Source organism: Loxodonta africana, chromosome 6, assembly GCF_030014295.1.
Source record: "Loxodonta africana isolate mLoxAfr1 chromosome 6, mLoxAfr1.hap2, whole genome shotgun sequence".
Lineage (NCBI taxonomy): Eukaryota > Metazoa > Chordata > Mammalia > Proboscidea > Elephantidae > Loxodonta > Loxodonta africana.
Window position 1 is genome coordinate 21,064,992 of NC_087347.1, and position 17,376 is coordinate 21,082,367.

The 17,376-nt window shown below is 38.3% G+C and overlaps 1 protein-coding gene across 6 annotated transcripts in view; it reads left to right on the forward strand.

Moving 5' to 3' along the window:
- Positions 1-17,376, forward strand: part of CUL3 (cullin 3) — a 133,372-nt gene that overhangs the window by 62,801 nt on the left and 53,195 nt on the right. For all 6 annotated transcript variants that reach the window (XM_064286633.1, XM_064286634.1, XM_064286635.1 and 3 more), the window contains one exon: positions 17,047-17,207. In XM_064286633.1, coding sequence (XP_064142703.1) covers positions 17,047-17,207 — 161 coding nt within the window. The remainder of the gene's footprint in view (positions 1-17,046; positions 17,208-17,376) is intronic.

The window sequence follows — 17,376 nt, forward strand, 5'->3', positions numbered from 1 at the left end:
GTGGGGCGAATTAGTATTGTTGTTTAAATGCTTGATTGTGGGTCTGTGCTGTTTAGGGACAAAAGTGAATTGTAGTGTCCCAGGAAATAGAAGTATTAGATATTAGGAATCAGTAGACATGAAAATTCAGTGAAGAGCAGGTTCATTTAAGTATAACAAAGTGGAAGTGAGAAGATAAAGGATCATCGTCAGTGTCAGAGTTATGCCGTCTTCTAATGAGCTTCAAAGTTTGCATATATCGGTATGTGGTCCAAGGGAATCCTGATAAATTGGGAGTTGAAAATTTAGAATTCTGAGTAATGTGTCAGATTGGTCCTTAGTATGAATGTTGTAGTTATGGCAGAACAGATTTGAGGGAAATACTGTAGTCTATTTGCTAAATTTACCAAGGAGGATTAGTGAGCCACTGAAGGTCAGAAGATAGGATGAGAACATGGAGACAGTGGAATTTGTGGGTCTTTATTTCTCCTGTTTAGCCCTGGTGATGCAGTGATCAAGAGTTCCACTGTTAAAACAAGAACCGCATGATCTTATCAATTGATGCAGAAAAAACATTTGACAAGGTTCAGCACCCATTCATGCTAAAAACTCTCAGCAAAATAGGACTAGAAGGAAAATTCCTCAGCATAATAAAGGGCATTTATACACAGCCAACATTATCCTGAATGGAGAGTCTGAAAGCATTCCCCTTGAGATCGGGAACCAGACAGGGATGCTCTTTTAACCCGTCTTACTCAGCATTGTGCTAGAGGTCCTAGCCAGAGCAAATAGGCTAGATACAGAAATAAAGGGAATCCAGATTGATAAGGAAGAAGTAAAATATCTCTGTTTGCAGATGACATGATCTTACACGTAGAAAACCCTAAAGAATTCTCAAGAAAACGACTGAAACTAATAGAAGAGTTCAGCAGAGTGTCAGGATACAGAAAAACATACAAAAGTCAGTTGAATTCCTCTACACCAACAAAAAGGACATTGAAGAGGAAATCATCAAATCAATACCATTTGCAGTAGCCCCCAAGAAAATAAAATACTTAGGAATAAATCTTACCGGAGATGTAAAAGACTTATACAAAGAAAACTACAATACACTTCTGCAAGAAACCAAGAGACCTACGTAAGTGGAAAGACATACCTTGCTCATGGATAGGAGGACTGAATGAACATTGTCATTCTGATCCAAGTTCCAGTGACATTTTTTAATGAGACAGGGAAACAAATCACCAACTTCACATGGAAGGGAAAGAGGCCTCGAATAAGTAAAGTGTTACTGAAAAAGAAGAACAAAGTTGGAGGCCTCACTCTACCTAATTTTAGAACCTATTATACTGCTACAGTAGTCAGACAGCCTGGTACTGGTACAGCAACAGATACATAGACGAGTGGAACAGAATTGAGAATCCAGACATAAAGCCATCTACATAAAAGCAGCTGATACTTGACAAAGGCCCAAAGTCAGTTAAATGGGGAAAGGATAGTCTCTTTAACAAATATGCTGGCATAACTGGATATCCATCTGCAAAAAATTAAACAAGACCCATACCTCACACCATGCACAAAAACTGAAAATGGATCAAAAACCTAAATATAAAATCTAAAACGATAAAGATCATGAAAGAAAAAATAGGAACAACTTTCGGAGCCCTAACATATGGCGTAAACAGTATACAAAACATTACTAACAATGCAGAAGAGAAACTAGATAACTGGGAGCTCCTAAAAATCAAACACCTATGCTCATCCAGAGACTTCAGCAAAAGAATAAAAAGATTACCTACAGACTGGGGAAAAGTTTTTAGCTATGACATTTCCGATCAGCATCTTATCTCTAAAGTCTACATGATACTGCAAAAACTCAACTACAAAAAGACAAATAACCCTATTAAAAAATGGAGAAAGGACATGAACAGGTACTTCACTAAAGAAGACATTCAGGTAGCTAACATACATGAGGAAATGCTCACAATCGTTAGCCATTAGAGAAATGCAAATCAAAACTGCAATGAGATTTCATCTCACTCCAACAAGGCTGGCATTAATCCAAAACACACAAAATAATCAATGTCGGAGAGGTTGTGGAGAGACTGAAACGCTTACACACTGCTGGTGGGAATGTAAAATGTTATAACAACTTTGGAAATCGATTTGGCACTTCCTTAAAAAACTAGAAATAGAGCTACCATACGATCCAGCAGTCCTACTCCTTGGAATATATCCTAGAGAAATAAGAGCCTTTACAGGGACAGATATATGCACACCCATGTTCATTGCAGCACTGTTTACAATAGCAAAAAGGTGGAAGCAACCAAGGTGCCCATCAACGGATGAAAAGATAAATATGGTATATTCACACAATGCAATACTATGCATCGATAAAGAACAATGATGAATTTTTGAAACATTTCATAACATGGAGGAATCTGGAAGGCATTAAGCTGAGTGAAATTAGTTGCAAAAGGACAAATATTGTATGAAACCACTATTATAAGAACTTGAAAAATAGTCTAAACAGAGAAGAAAATATTCTTTGATGGTTACAAGAGTGGGGAGGGAGGGAAGGAGGGAGAGGGTTTTTCACTAATCAGATAGTCGGTAAGAACTGTTTTAGGTAAAGGGAAAGACAACACACAATATAGGAGAGGTCAGCACAACTGGACTAAACCAAAAGCAAAGCAGTTTCCTGAATAAACTGAACGCTTCGAAGGCCAGCGTAGCAGGGACGAAGGTTTGGGGACCATGGTTTCAGGGGGCATCTAAGTCAATTGTCATAATAAAACCTATTAAGGAAACATTCTGCATCTCACTTTGAAGAGTGGTGTTTTGGGTCTAAAACACTAGCAAGTGGCCATCCAAGTTGCATCAGTTGGTCTCAACCTACCTGGACCAAAGGAGAATGAAGAACACCAAAGACATGAGGTAATTATGAGCCCAAGAGACAGAAAAGGCCACATGAACCAGAGACTACATCATCCTGAGACCAGAAGAATGAGATGGTGCCTGGCTACAACTGATGACTGCCCTGACAGGGAACACAACAGAGAATCCTGGATGAGCGGGAGAACAGTGGGACGCAGACCTCAGATTCTCATAAAAAGACTAGACTGAATGGTCTGACTGGTCTGACTGAGACCCCAAAGGTCATGGTCCCCAGGCCTTCTGTTAGCCCAAGACAGGAACCATTCTCAAAGCGAACTCTTCAGACAGGTTGGACTGGACTGTGGGACAGAAAATGATACGGGTGAAGAGTGAGCTTCTTGGATCAAAAAGACACATGAGACTGTGTGGGCAGCACCTGTAGAGAGGAGATGAGAAGGCAGGCGGGGTTAGAAGCTGGCTGAATGGACATGAAAATTAGGGAGTGGAGGGAAGGAGTGTGCTGTGTCATTAGAGGGAAAGCAACTAGGAATATATAGCAAGGCGTATGTAAATCTTTGTATGAGAGGCTGACTTGATTTGTAAACTTTCACTTAAAGCACAATAAAAATGAAAAAAAAAAAAAAAAGATTGGCTGGTAACCAAAAAGTTGTGCAGTTCGATTCCACCAGCTACTCCTTGGAAATCCCATGAGGCAGCTTTACTCTGTTCTGTAGGGTCACTGTGAGTTGAAATCCACTCGAAGAGAAAGGGCTTTTTTTATGTTTATTTTACTTCCTTTTGGTGCTTTCACATCTAAAAAATGTTTCTTCATGATATCCTAGATTTCATATTCAGGTAAGTTTGAAAATAGCCTTATTTTGTAAAAGCACTGATAGATTGCTTAAGAATCTTCTGGCATATTCCCTGCTTTCAAAATGACATCTTAGGAGAAAGTAGGATCCAGTAGCTTTTGAGCCATTGGAGTCACACCTATTAGATATTTTTACCAGCTCTACTTTTGTTAAGAAGAGTCTGTTCAGACAGCCTTTCCCCATATGTGCTCTAATTTTGTGACTGAGAATATGCAATGCCCTCGCCATCATTTTATGGTTAGGGCAAAAGCCAAGTACTAGTTCTTTATGTAAAATTAATCCAGGGGATCATTATAAATACTATAAAGGTTAATTGTCCTGTGCTTGATAGTTTTTTTTTTGTTTCCTTGCTTTCCATCTCAGCTACCGTTTTCAGAAAATTAACAGAACCATAAATACCTCGATTACTGTGCCCCGTGAACTTTTTATTTCTGTGCAGTAGTGATTAGCAGTCTGACATTGTGTTTAGGGGGGCAAGTATTCAGTGTCTACACGGCCCAATATGGCTACTTGTGGTGCAGTCAGAAGTAGAGCACACGTTTCTTTTTGATGTAGTAAAGGAAGTGAAAATTCTGTACATAAACTGGACTGCTGCCAGTATACATAGGAAGGTTGGAGTAGTGAAAAAAAAATTGACGGATTAAGAGTCTCTAGGTTTTTGTTCCTGCCTTGTCAGTAATTTGCTTAAATCATTGAACCTCTCTGGTAAAAAACCCTGGTGGCATAGTGGTTAAGTGCTACAGCTGCTAACGAAAAGGTCTGCAGTTCGGATCCGCCAGGCGCTCCTTGGAAACTCTATGGGGCAGTTCTACTCTGTCTTGTAGGGTCTCTATGAGTCGGAATCGACTTGACGGCATTGGGTTTTTTTGGTTTGGTAAAGACTTTGTTTCCTTATCTGTAAAATAAATGCACTGGAAAGAAGGGCTATGCTTACCTTTTCGGAGGTCATTACACCCCTTGAAGAATGGTCAGAATTCACAGACCACTGAATGAATGTATGCATGTGTGTACATATACACCACACACTTTTACGTGCAGCTCCAAGGGGTTATGGGTTCCCCGAAGCCCATCTATGGGATCTGGTTAAGGATACTTTGGTTAGATCATTTTAATCTCTTCCCTTTCAACACTGAAAGTGAACAGTTAAATGTGGCATTCAGGGAATGGTAGGGAAGGAAAACAGGAGGTGTGGGCTGCTGCTGTGTTAGGTAGGTGCTGTCGAGTCGGTTCAACTCATAGCGAACATTTGTACAACAGAAGGAAACACTGCCTAGTCCTGCACCATCCTCATAATTGTTGTTATGCTTGAGCCCATTGTTGCAGCCACTGTGTCAGTCCGTCTTGTTGAGGGTCTTCCTCTTTTTTACTGACCCTCTGCTTTATCAAGCATGATGTCCTTCTCCAGGGACTGATTCCTCCTGACAACATGTCCAAAATATGTGAGATGTAGTTTCGCCATGCTTGCTTCTAAGGAGCATTCTAGTTGTATTTCTTCCAAGACAGATTTGTTCATACTTTTGGTGGTCTTTGGTGTATTAAGTTGATGACAAATTTCAACAAGAACTCTTAAAATGGGCGATAGAACCTTAGTGAGTCTACCTTAATAATACTCCTAATAATAGCACATAACACCTCCATAGCCCCTGAATGTATGCCAGCGTTGCATTTAGCACTTTAAGTAGTAAGGTAGTCCTCGGATTACGAATGTGTTCCATTCCTGAGTCTGTTTTTAAGTAACATTTGTACCTAGGTTGGAACAGTTGGGTGTGTTTTGTATCTAATGTCAGTCAAATGTTTGTTTTAGTATACAGTGTATAGTGTCTCTTTCTGTGCATAAAAAACATTAAACACTTCCAGATACACTAAATCGTCCTTAACATAATAATACAGTAATAATAATAATGTTTTGATGCACACCGCAAACTGTCACTTGGCTATTATGAATCATTATACATACCTCAAATTTTTAATATAATAGGCTTTAGGGGAGGTTGATCTTAACTATAATATAAATAGGGCGTTTGTAACCCAGGGACTGCCTTTATATTAAATCATTTAATCCTTAATATCTTTTTGTTGTTATTTTTAAACAGTAGTTTGAGAAAGCAATGAAATTTAAATCTTACTGTGTTTTCACTGTCTTAATGTTTTAAATACCCACCTCAAAGGTGTTGTAATCTTCATTTTGTAGATGAAGAAACTGAGGTCAGATTGGTTAAGAACTGAGGATAGAGAGATTAACCTGGAAAGATCACAGTTAAAACTAAATGCTGGAAAGAGTGAGCTAATTATATCAGGTGGACACTTGAGACTGTGTTGGCATCTCCTGTCTGGAGGGGGGATGGAGGATAGAGAGAGTTGGAAGCTGGCATAATTGTCACGAAAGGAGAGACTGGAAGGGCTGACTCATTAGGGGGAGAGCAAGTGGGAGTACGGAGTAAGGTGTATATAAACTTACATGTGACAGTCTGACTTGATTTGTAAACGTTCACTTGAACCTCAATAAAAGTTAATAAAAAAAAACACACAAAAAACTAAATGCTGGAGTAGATAGAGAAATGGATCAAAATCTTTTTTGATTCCAAAACCCATGGTCTTTACCATTTTGCTGTACCACCTCACCACAGAGGAATTCTCTTGACTCTGTTTAGCAAATTTATGACTTTCCAGAGTTGAGGTAACATTTCACCTTTGTACTATGAGGATAAATTCATTCATTCAACAAATATTTACTGAGTGTGTTATATATTAAGCACTGTTCTAAATACCATGGTTCCTCTTTCCAGGTTCTTCATTCATCGAGTAATTTTTGTTTCGTGGACTCCTACTTGGGCAGATAATTCTGGCTTCTCAAGCCTAATTTAAAAGGCTGCTAACCGAAAGATCAGCAGTTCCAACCTGTCAGCGGCTCCTTGGAGAGAAGACCTGGCAGTCTCCTCCCATAAAGATCACAGCCTAGGAAACGCTGTGAGACAGTTCTTCTCTGTTCTGTAGAGTTGCTATGAGTCAGAATTGACTTGACAGCACTCAACAACAATTTAAAAAGCATATTTGTCCATGATCCAACTGAAAGCTACCTAAGCGTATTAGAAATCTTTAGTATGGTATGTTTCTTTTCTCAACTTTGAATCTGAGGTATTGAAATCCATATTAAGTGATTTTTAAGACCTCACTTATTGGAGTCCTTTGAAACTCACCAAAAATCTTAGATTCCATAGCAGTTATTCTATCCCCTTGACAGTCCACTAGCCCTAAGCAAATTTTAAAGTCTTTGGATTTTTTGTTTTTTTGAAAACTTTTTTGTTGATATATAACATAAAAGTGCACACGTCTTGACCATTTAAAAAAAATGTGAGTTACTTTTTTTTTGTTGATATATTTTGGATAAAAGTCCTGTGTCAGATACATGTAGTGCAGGGTATCTCCTCCCATTCTGTGGCTTGTATTTTCACTCTGAATGGTGTTTTTGATGAAGGGTTTTTAATTTCAGTGAAAACCAGTTTTTTAATCTGTAATTGTTATATAAAGCACTTTATCAGTTTGGTAAAATTTATTAATCATATTCAATTCTTGCATGTGCTTAGTAAATTTTTTGTCTCCTTATCCTGTCAGCTGTCGAGATGTGTTAAAATCTTCAGATTTGTTAGTGGAATTATGTGTTTCTCCTTTTAGTTTATGTATTGTGAGATTTTATTATAAAGTGAATATAAATTTAGAATTTTATCTTTGAATTAATTTTATTTTTATGAAATACCCCTTTTCATCTTTAGTAATACTTCTTTCGTAAGTACTTGGTCTGGTATTACACTGTATCAGCTTTCTTTTGGTTAATGCTTGCATGGTAAATGTCTTGCTATCCTTTCAACCCTTCGATGTCCTTATATTAAGGTGTATCATTTGAAAGCACCATAGTTACTGCTTTTTAACCTCATCTGACAATCTTTGTCTTTAAGTTGAAACATTTAACTCATTTACATTAAATGAATTATTGGTACATTTAGATTCAGATTTACCAATATGACACTCAAATAAAATTTTGCTGAAGATCATTCAGAAGCAGTTGTAGCAGTACTGCCAGAAATTCAAGCTGGATTCGGAACAAGGGATATCATTGCTGATGTCAGATGGATCTTGGTCGAAAGGAGAGAATACCAGAAAGATGTTTACCTGTGTTACATTGGCTATGCAAAGAATTCGACTTTGTGGATCATAACATGTTATGGATAACATTGGGAAGAGTGGGAATTCCGGAACACTTAATTGTACCTATAAGGAACCTGTACATAGACCAAGAGACAGTCGTTCAAACAGAACAAGGGGATATTGCATAGTTTAAAGTTAAGAAAGCTGTGTGTTGGGGTTGTATCCTTTCACCATACTTATTCAGTGTGTATGCTGAGGAAATAATCCAAGAAGCTGGACTATGTGAAGAACAACGCAGCATCAGGATTGGAGGAAGACTCATTAACAACCTGCGATATGCAGATGGCACAACCTTGCTTGCTGAAAGTGAAGAGGACTTGAAGCACTTATTTTTGAAAATCAAAGACAACAGCCTTCAGTACGGACTAAACCTCAACATGAGGAAAACAGAAATCCTCACAATTAAACCAATAAGCAACATCATGATAAATGGAGAAAATATTGAAGTTACCAAGAATTTTATTTTACTTGGATCCACAGTCAATGCCTATGGAAGCAACAGTCAAGAAATGAAACAACATATCACATTAGGCAGAAGACCTCTTGAAGTGTTAAAAAGCAGAGATGTCACTTTGAGCACTAAGGTGCACCCTACCCAAGCCATAGTATTTTCAGTTGCCTTATATGCATATGAAAGCTGGACAATGCATAGGGAGACCCAGAAGAATTGATGCTTTTGGATTATGGTTTTGGCAAAGAATATTAAATATACCATGGACTGCCAGAAGAATGAACATACCTGTATTGGAAGAAGTGCAGCCAGAATGTTCTTTAGAAGCAAGGATGGGGAGACTTCATCTCATGTACTTTGGACGTGTTACCAGGAGGGAACAGTCCTTGAGAAGGACATCATGCTTGGTAGAGGGTTAGTGAAAGAGACGAAGACCCTTAACGAGATGGATTGATACAGTGGCTGCAACAATGGGCTCAAGCAAAGCAATGATTATGAGGAGGGTACCAGGCAGTGTTTTCATTCTTTTGTATATGTGGTTAGTATGAATCAGAACTGACCAACAGCACCTAAGAGCAGTAGCAACTGGATTTTCCTATTTGTTTCTTCTGTTCTTAATTTCTTCTCTAACAGTTCTTCCCTTCTTTTAGATTAATCAGGTGTTTTTTATTATCTCATTTTCCTTCCCATAAGCTTGTTATTTCTATAAAAAAAAAAAAAGTCTTCTGTTATTCATTTAGTAGTTACCCTAGAGATTACAACATACATCCTTATGTAGTCTACCTTAATTTAGTTGTTTTACCACTTTCTGGATAATGTAAAAAAAAAAAAAAATAAAGGAAAAAAAAACAGTTGTTGTCAGTTCAGACTGATGGCGACCCCATGCATGTCAGAGTAGAATTGTGCTCCACAGGGTTTTCAGTGATTGATGTTTCAGATGTAGGTAATCAGACCTTCCTCCTGGTGTGCCTGTGGGTGGATTTAAATTGGCAACCTTTCGGGTAGCAGGGAGCACTTAACCGTTTCCATCACCCATGGATCCTTCTGGGTAGTTTAAGGGCCTTAGAACACTTTGACTTCCTGATTTTTTTCCCTTTTGGTTTTCAGCCATTTGATTCTGGGGTGGGTGTGTGTGTGTGTGTCTGTGTCTGTCTGTGTCTGTGTCTGTGTCTGTGTGTGTCTGTGTCTGTGTGTGTGTGTCTGTGTATGTGTGTCTGTGTGTCTGTGTGTGTCTGTGTGTGTGTGTCTGTGTGTGTGTGTCTGTGTCTGTGTGTGTGTCTGTGTGTGTGTCTCTGTGTGTGTGTCTGTGTACGTACGTTGGTATGCTTGATAATTTGATTTTCTGTGTGTGTACTGGCATGCATGATAATTTTGGGTTGAATGCTGATATAAACTAATAAAAAAATTTATTTAGCATATGAAAAATTGTGTAGGCTCTGGATGATACTGTTTTTCTTCAGGAAAAAAAAAATTCCTTCTGGCAGACAGGCAGAGTATGGGGTGATCACTGTGCTCTAGTTGAGACTGGCTATTCGGAGCCTTGGTGGTGCAGTGGTTAAGAAGTACGGCTGCTGACCAAGAGGTTGGCAGTTCATATCCACCAGCCGTTCCTAGAAAACCCTATGGGGCAGTTCTGCTCTGTCCTGTAGGGTCACTGTGAGTCAGAATCGACTCTACAGCAGTGGTCCCTTTCCCCCTCCCCCCCATCCACTTCAGGCTTTCTTAGGATTGGTCTGTTTTCAGTTCGCATTCTATTTCCAGAACATAGCTTTACTCATAAGGCACAACCCTTCTGGGGTCTCCACTGAAAGTGTGGTGTGTTTACCAGCTTCCTCTCTACCTTATTATGCCGAGACTACCAACAGTCTTTAGTTCTTTAGCCTCCTGGTGCTGATTTCTGGGTTTTTGTTTGGGGGAGGGGGGAAATTTGTTTTGTTTTTGGTGTCTCACCCTGTTGCTTGCGTGAGGTGTCAGTAAACATCTTGTCAAAAAAGTACTTGTAGAATTTCTGGCTCTTTTCTTTTCAGTTCTCTTCAGAACCTTAGCCTGTTAAGTCCTACCTGCTTGGTAGCCAACCGCAGCTGTGACTTTCTGCTTGGTCTTTTATGATCCAAAGGAACTAGCAGAAGTGAATGAGAAGTTCACCTCAGTGTACTTGCATTTTCTCCAAAATTGCAGTCCTTTACATCCGGGTGGTCTTTGTTGCTCTTTGATGCTTTTAAACAAGTGGTAGTTCTAAAATAAATTTTTTTATACAGCTTTTATAGTTGTTCTGGGCAGGGGAATCGGTCTTATAAAAGCCGTTCTTTCGAAACTAGAAGCGGAGTAGCATTTTGAGGTAGATGTTATTTTACAGATGAGGAAACTGAGACCCAAGTATTAAGGTTACAGCTAATGAAGGACAGAGACAGGATTCAGACAGGCTAGCTCTAGAGTTGGTGCTCTGCTAACCACTGAACTTCAATCCTTCTGATTACTTGCCCAGAAGATAGTCTTATAATTCCATTGCTCAGAGACCTCGAAGGTCTCTTATAAAATTCGGAGTAGAGAACATTACCAGAACTTCTCAGGTGTTCAACTTCTATACATACATACAGTATTTTATGATTTGGTACCATTTACAGAGCATAAAAGGAGCTCAGATGGCATAGTGGTTAAGGACTCAGCCGCTAACCGAAAGGTCAGCAATTTGAACCCACCACCTGCTCTTCGAGAGAAAAGACCTGGTAGTCTCCTGCCATAAAGATTACAGCCTGGGAAACCCTATCGGACAGTTCTCCTCTGTCCTACAGGGTCACCGTGAGCCGTATCTGATGGCACGCAACAACAACACAACTTAAGAGAAACATGGCTGGAATTTTGATTTGTCAGCTATCTTAATAGACAGTCCTTAAAATAAATGGAAAGGATCTGTAAGTAGAATTTTTTACATCTACACTGTTTGTCTTAAATACACCTTTACAGCCCTAAGAGAGATTTTCGCCCCATTTTACAGTCAATGCAAATTATGATTCTGAGCTAAAGTCGTGTAGCTGTCTTCTAGCTAGGTTTTTTGACACCGTATTGTGTGCTTTTCCACTCACTTTACCAGTAATATTGGATCCACGAATGCTAAATCAGTTTTCTTCTGTGATTCTGAAGTAGAGACTTTTGTTACTTTTCTGTTTACTGTCTTTGTGTAAAAACCTGCTTAGCCTGTATTTATTTCATGGTTTGAAAGTGAACCCTGTTTGAAAACACTTAAGTTTATTTCTTGTTGATAGAAACTTGTCTGGTGGTGAAGCTTGGGAAAGCAGTTCAAACATGTTCTGACAGCTACTCGCTATAGGGCTCATTTGCTTGTTTTTTTTTTTTTTTTAATGAGTTTAACTTTTGAAGATGCGTCTCTAGTTTACTAGCAGGATACATGTTTAATATTTGTAAAGTTTTTTTTTTAATGCTGTTTACCTTCCTCTTTACCCATCCTCTTCATAAAAATAGACAACAGTTAAACTGAAAGAGGAATAATTTAAAAGTTTGATAAACTAGTTTGACAGTTAGCTCGATTAAACGACTTTCACAGCTGTGCACTACAGCTTTAACATTGTTTTCCAAAATAAATAGCTACCATTGGCCGTAGGTGCTGCTAACTAAAAAGGCCAGCAGCTCGAACCCATCAGGCACTCGTTGGAAAACCTGTGGGGCAGTTCTGTTCTGTACGTACTGTAGTGTTGCTGTGAGTCAAAATCAACTCGATGGCAATGGGCTTTTTTTTTTTTTTCCTGGGGACCGGGCAGGAGGGTGTGGATAAATGAGTACTAATTAATAACCACCCTTGGTTCATTAGAGATGTTATTAGAAGCACTGAAATACCGGACTGTGAAGCAAAAAAATTTAAAGAGCTCCTTAAAACTTTATATTTCAGACAGAGGACTTTGGAGTTGTATTTATATTCGTAGTACTAAGTTTTCAGACGTAAATGTGACCCAAAGGTTAGTTTAAAATTGCTTCCCAAAAAACCTGTTTAATCTGTAAGAAAACATTGTAAAAATGAGACATTACATATGAATGATGCTGAAAGTGCTTATAAGTTATTTCTTTCTTGGGTGAACCACTGATTACAGATAAATTACTATTTTTTTGAACTTCATTTTAAAAATTATCCTCCTCTGTTTTTATTTTGGTTTGTTTATAATCTGATTCCCTGAGTAATGAAGCTGTTCAGCCCACTTACAAAGGCACTCCTTGACTTTGCACAGGTTTAGCTTTCCTAAGATTTCTACTTACGCATATTGTTTCTTGACACTTCTAAGCATTTGTATGCTAAGTTTGACCTCACTTACAGTAGCTAATTATTTAGGGATTTTGAGCTGTCTGTTAAGGGGACAAAGCAAATCTTTTCAGGATGGTAAACCAAAAAAAAAAAAAAAAAGCGAAGTGTGTTGCTATCGAGTCGATTCGACTCACAGCAACCCTATAGGACAGAGTAGAACTGCCCCATAGGGTTTCCAAGGAGTGCCTGGTGGATTCGAACTACTGACCTTTTTGTTAGCAGTCGTAGCTCTTAAGCACCGTGCCACCAGGTTGTCCAGTGCAAGATGGTAGGAGTGGGGATATCTTTGGTCTTGTAGGCTGGTGTGCTCTTGTCTGCTGAGAATTCAGAGAGCCCCGGGGCATGAGTAGGCATAGACGGGAGTTTTACATGAAGGTCAGCACCTACTGCAACTACTAGGGACCTGCCTATCCTAGTTGGAGGATTTAAGATGCAGAAGCAGTCTGTCTTCTACCAGCTCTGTGAAAAGGGAGACACGAGACAGATCCCATTATTGATAACTTCCTTTCACCCCAGAGTCCACCTGGCCTGTGTTGTTTCTTGCCCACTGCCAGCTTGCCTGGCCCAGGAATGGCAACTCCTGATAGAGAGAACCATAAATAGAGATTTAAAATGTAGTTATCTCTGTGATGATGAAACACACACCCCCTTATGTAAATCTAATATTTGACTCAGACATTAGGCTTTCAGACCTGTTTTTCAGAACATTTTGCGTTTAAAGGGCCTGTATTTTGGCTTAAAAAAGACAAATAGGTGCAGCCACCAACATCCATCTCTGCTTAGCTCTCTGCAATAGATAGGTGACTAATGTTGGAGTCATATGAGCTACATGGCAAAGCCTAAGATTAAAATATTTGTAAGTTTTACGTTATTCTTTAACCTTTTTTCTCTTTTGGGATGCCGTTTTGAATCTTGTCTATATTTGAGATTATATTCTTTTAGCTATTATTTAGAGGTTAACTAGACCTAAAACCTTAGTTTTTTTTTTTTTAATGTTCACATGGAATCATACAAAAATAAAATCGTACAGTGATTTAAATGATTGGAGCTGCATTAATATTGTGTTATGTAAGATCAGCCAGTATTTTTTAACAAAGAGAAATTTCTGTTAGCGTCATTATGAAAATGCTGTTGTGTACTTATAAGCTGAATTCCTCTGACAGTGCTAATGAGCGGGAAACAGAATTTAGTGTGTTCATTCAGCTGCTATTTGAATATATCGTGTAGATCGCAGGTTTACTACGAATGTGTGCATGCATTTTGTTTAGCATGTGACACAAACACTCAAGAGTGAGTGCATGTGTAGCCTTTATTTTACTTGATGGCAATTATGCATAAATGTCAAACATTTAATATAAATGGCTTATGTAGTATTACTACGGAAACTCAACTCGACGGCAGTGGTAGTAGTTTTTTAGTATTACTAATTTTACATAGCCACACTCAATTTCTAGGTTTTCCCCAGTCTATTTTTTTTTTATTTACTAGCTCGCCAGTATCTATCATCAAATTTCAGGGTTAACAGGTTTCCTTAATATCATATGTCAGTTAATTATAATTATCATTCACACCTTGATAGTCTCAAGTTAAAAGACAGAGGTGTGGGTCTCTTCTTCAACATCTGTGTCTCTTGTGCCCAGTCATTCTCCATGGACTTAAGTGGTCTGTGTTCTGCCCACAAACTTCAACCTTGGGTTCCCATCCTACCACTTGGCTTTTTTACTGAAGCATCATTTTCCCTCCATACACAGCATATCCGAGGAATTCGCCAGCTGCCCCTGACACCTTTTCTGTATTTTTGCCAGAGAGCTTGAGATAGCAGACCTTATACTATAGGCCATAACATTATAAAGTCACCTATTTTCAGTAGTGATAGCATCACTGTGCTTAGGGCTAATAAGGGCCAGGGCTGGCAAAGGCCAGGACTAGTAAGGGCCAGACAAGGCATGGTAAATGGAAAGAGAAGAAGTCATAGTGAAATGTATCCTGAATCCCCAATATATGTTAATTTTTAGTTAGCGATTTAAGGCACTGGGTTTTTTTAAGCTTCATGGGAAATGAGTTTTAGAGATTGTTTACCAACCCTTTGATTTACTGAGGGCCAGAGTAGATAAATCATTTACCCAGAGTCACACAGCCAGCTGATGGTAAAGAAATGGATTATAGAAAGAATTCCTATCTTCATATCTAGTGTTCATTCCACTGTTATAATTTTCATATTAAAAATTCACTGTAGATGATACAGCCACTTTAGAAAACAATTTGGCAGTTTCTATAAAAAAAAAATAAATAATTCCCCTCCTAGGAACCTGTCCAAGAAAAGTAAAAACATACATCCACAGAAAGATTGTACCCAGATGTTCATAGGAGTATTATTCATAAGAGCCCAAAACTCAAAACAGCTCAAAATATTCATCAGCTAATGGATGGTTAAACAAAAAGTGGTACATATAATGGAATACTGTTCAGCGCTAAAAAGGAATGAAATACTAATACACACTATAACACGAGTGAACCTTAAAAACAGGCTTAGTGAAAGAAATCAGACACAAAAGACTATATGTTCTATGAAGTGCCCAGTCAAGGAAATACATAGGCAGAAAGCAGTATGCTCAGAGCGAGAGTGGAGATTGACCGCGAACAGGCTCAGGGAATTTTTTGGGGTGATAGACTTACTCTAGAACTGGATTGTGTCAGTGGTAGCACAGCTATAGACATGTACTGTAAGTAATTGTACTTTTAGTGGGTGAATTCTATGGCATAAATTACACTGCAATAATGTCTTTAAAAATGTTTTTAAAAAATTTCATTTTAACTTATTTTCGTAAAGGGTAGCTTTCTTTCCCAACCCTTGGTGTCTTTCTATTGCTTCTTTTAGTACTGTTCAGCTTTACTAGATTACTTTTCTGTATAAAGTTGAGGCCAAAGGGATTTTACTAAACCTGTTACGCTTGATGGAGCCTTTGTGACTCAGTGGTCAAGAACTCATCCACTAACCAAAAGGTTGGCAGTTTGAATTCACCAGCCACTCCTTGGAAACCGTATGGGACAGTTCTACTCAGTCCTATAGGGTCACAATGAGTCGGAATCAACCCGATGGCAACAAATATTGTATAAAATGAATGAAAGAAGGTTGGGAACAATATTGTCATATGATGGGAGTACTGTACATGAAGAATTCAGTTAAAATTGGTTGGAAAATTGATCCATGCCATTCTAGTTACTCTCTTGATATGATAGAGCGTCTTTTCATGTTCATCTTGTAAGCTGTCCTTGGTGTTCCTTATAATGAATTAAAATTACATAAATGCAAAGTCCAGAGATTTCTGTGTGCAGTGTGTCTTAAATGTTTTTGGCTTACAGATGCCTTTAAGAATCTGGTAAAAGCTGTGGACTCTTATCTTTTGACTTTGATAGACCTACCAAAGCCAAGAGAGAGCCTGATTTAAGAACAAAAAGGAACTCTATTACTAATCCTTTTAAGAAGTAAATGTAGTAGTTTTATTTCAGTGTATTTTGGTGTAAATACAGATTTTCAGATAATGCATAAAATAAGACTGTATAGCCACTAGTTCTGTATTACCTGTGATCTGTAAAGTGAGACACCTAGTCAGGTTGGTGAGAACTTGAATAAGGTGATGACCAGTAATCTGTTTGAAGTGACAGTTTAGAATTATCAAACACTTAATGCTGCTCTATATTTTTATTATAAAATATTACAACCTTTTAATATTTACTAGTGAGGAGCCAGCTTAAGTCATAGGAATGTGTATTTCATTCAGCTCTGAATTTTATTTCAGAAAATATGATCTTCATGTACAGTGTTAAAGAAAGTAAGAACCATGTCTGGGCATGGTACGGCTTTGGGGAGAAAGAGGATGGATGATCTGCCTACATTTCTGTCTACCTTTCCTCCCCTTTTTGCTCGCTTGCCTCTAAGTGTAGTGCTGCTTTTTACCCTCTTTTTCTTAGTATAAATGTGCAACTGTCTATATCCGTTGTTTGTTTCAGTAACGAAAACCTGTTGCCATCAAGGTGATTCTGACTCATAGCATAGGGTTTCCAAGGAGCAGCTGGTGGATTGGAACTGCCAACCTTTTGGTTAGCAGCCGAGCTGCTAACCCTGCTGTACCACGTAACCGTTGCAAATCATGAAGACGTACTAACTTCAGTATAACTTGGGAGGTATTAGGAAATTCCATTGCTTTAAGGTAGTTTGAAGTGTTACTCACCTGAAAAATGATGGCTTTTGGAATGTTATTTCCTTTTAATTCATTGTTTTAGCTCATAATGATTGGTTTTATATTTGCAAGAATTGTACTATGTTTATATGATTTTGTCTTTAACTGCAGGACCGTGTATATGTACAACAAAATAATGTGGAGAATGTCTACAATTTGGGATTAATTATTTTTCGAGATCAAGTTGTCCGTTATGGTTGTATTAGGGATCATCTACGGCAAACTCTATTGGATATGATTGCAAGAGAGCGGAAAGGAGAAGTTGTAGACAGGTATAGTCATCCTTTTACTCTGGGGGTTTTAGTTTTTAATGATTATATCTTGAGAACCAACTCACTGTCATAATTTTATTAAAATAAATGAAAGTTTGAATACCTAGTACATTATGAGTATCCTTGTAAACCTTGTATCAATTCAGCAAAGTTAAATTTTTAGAAGAGC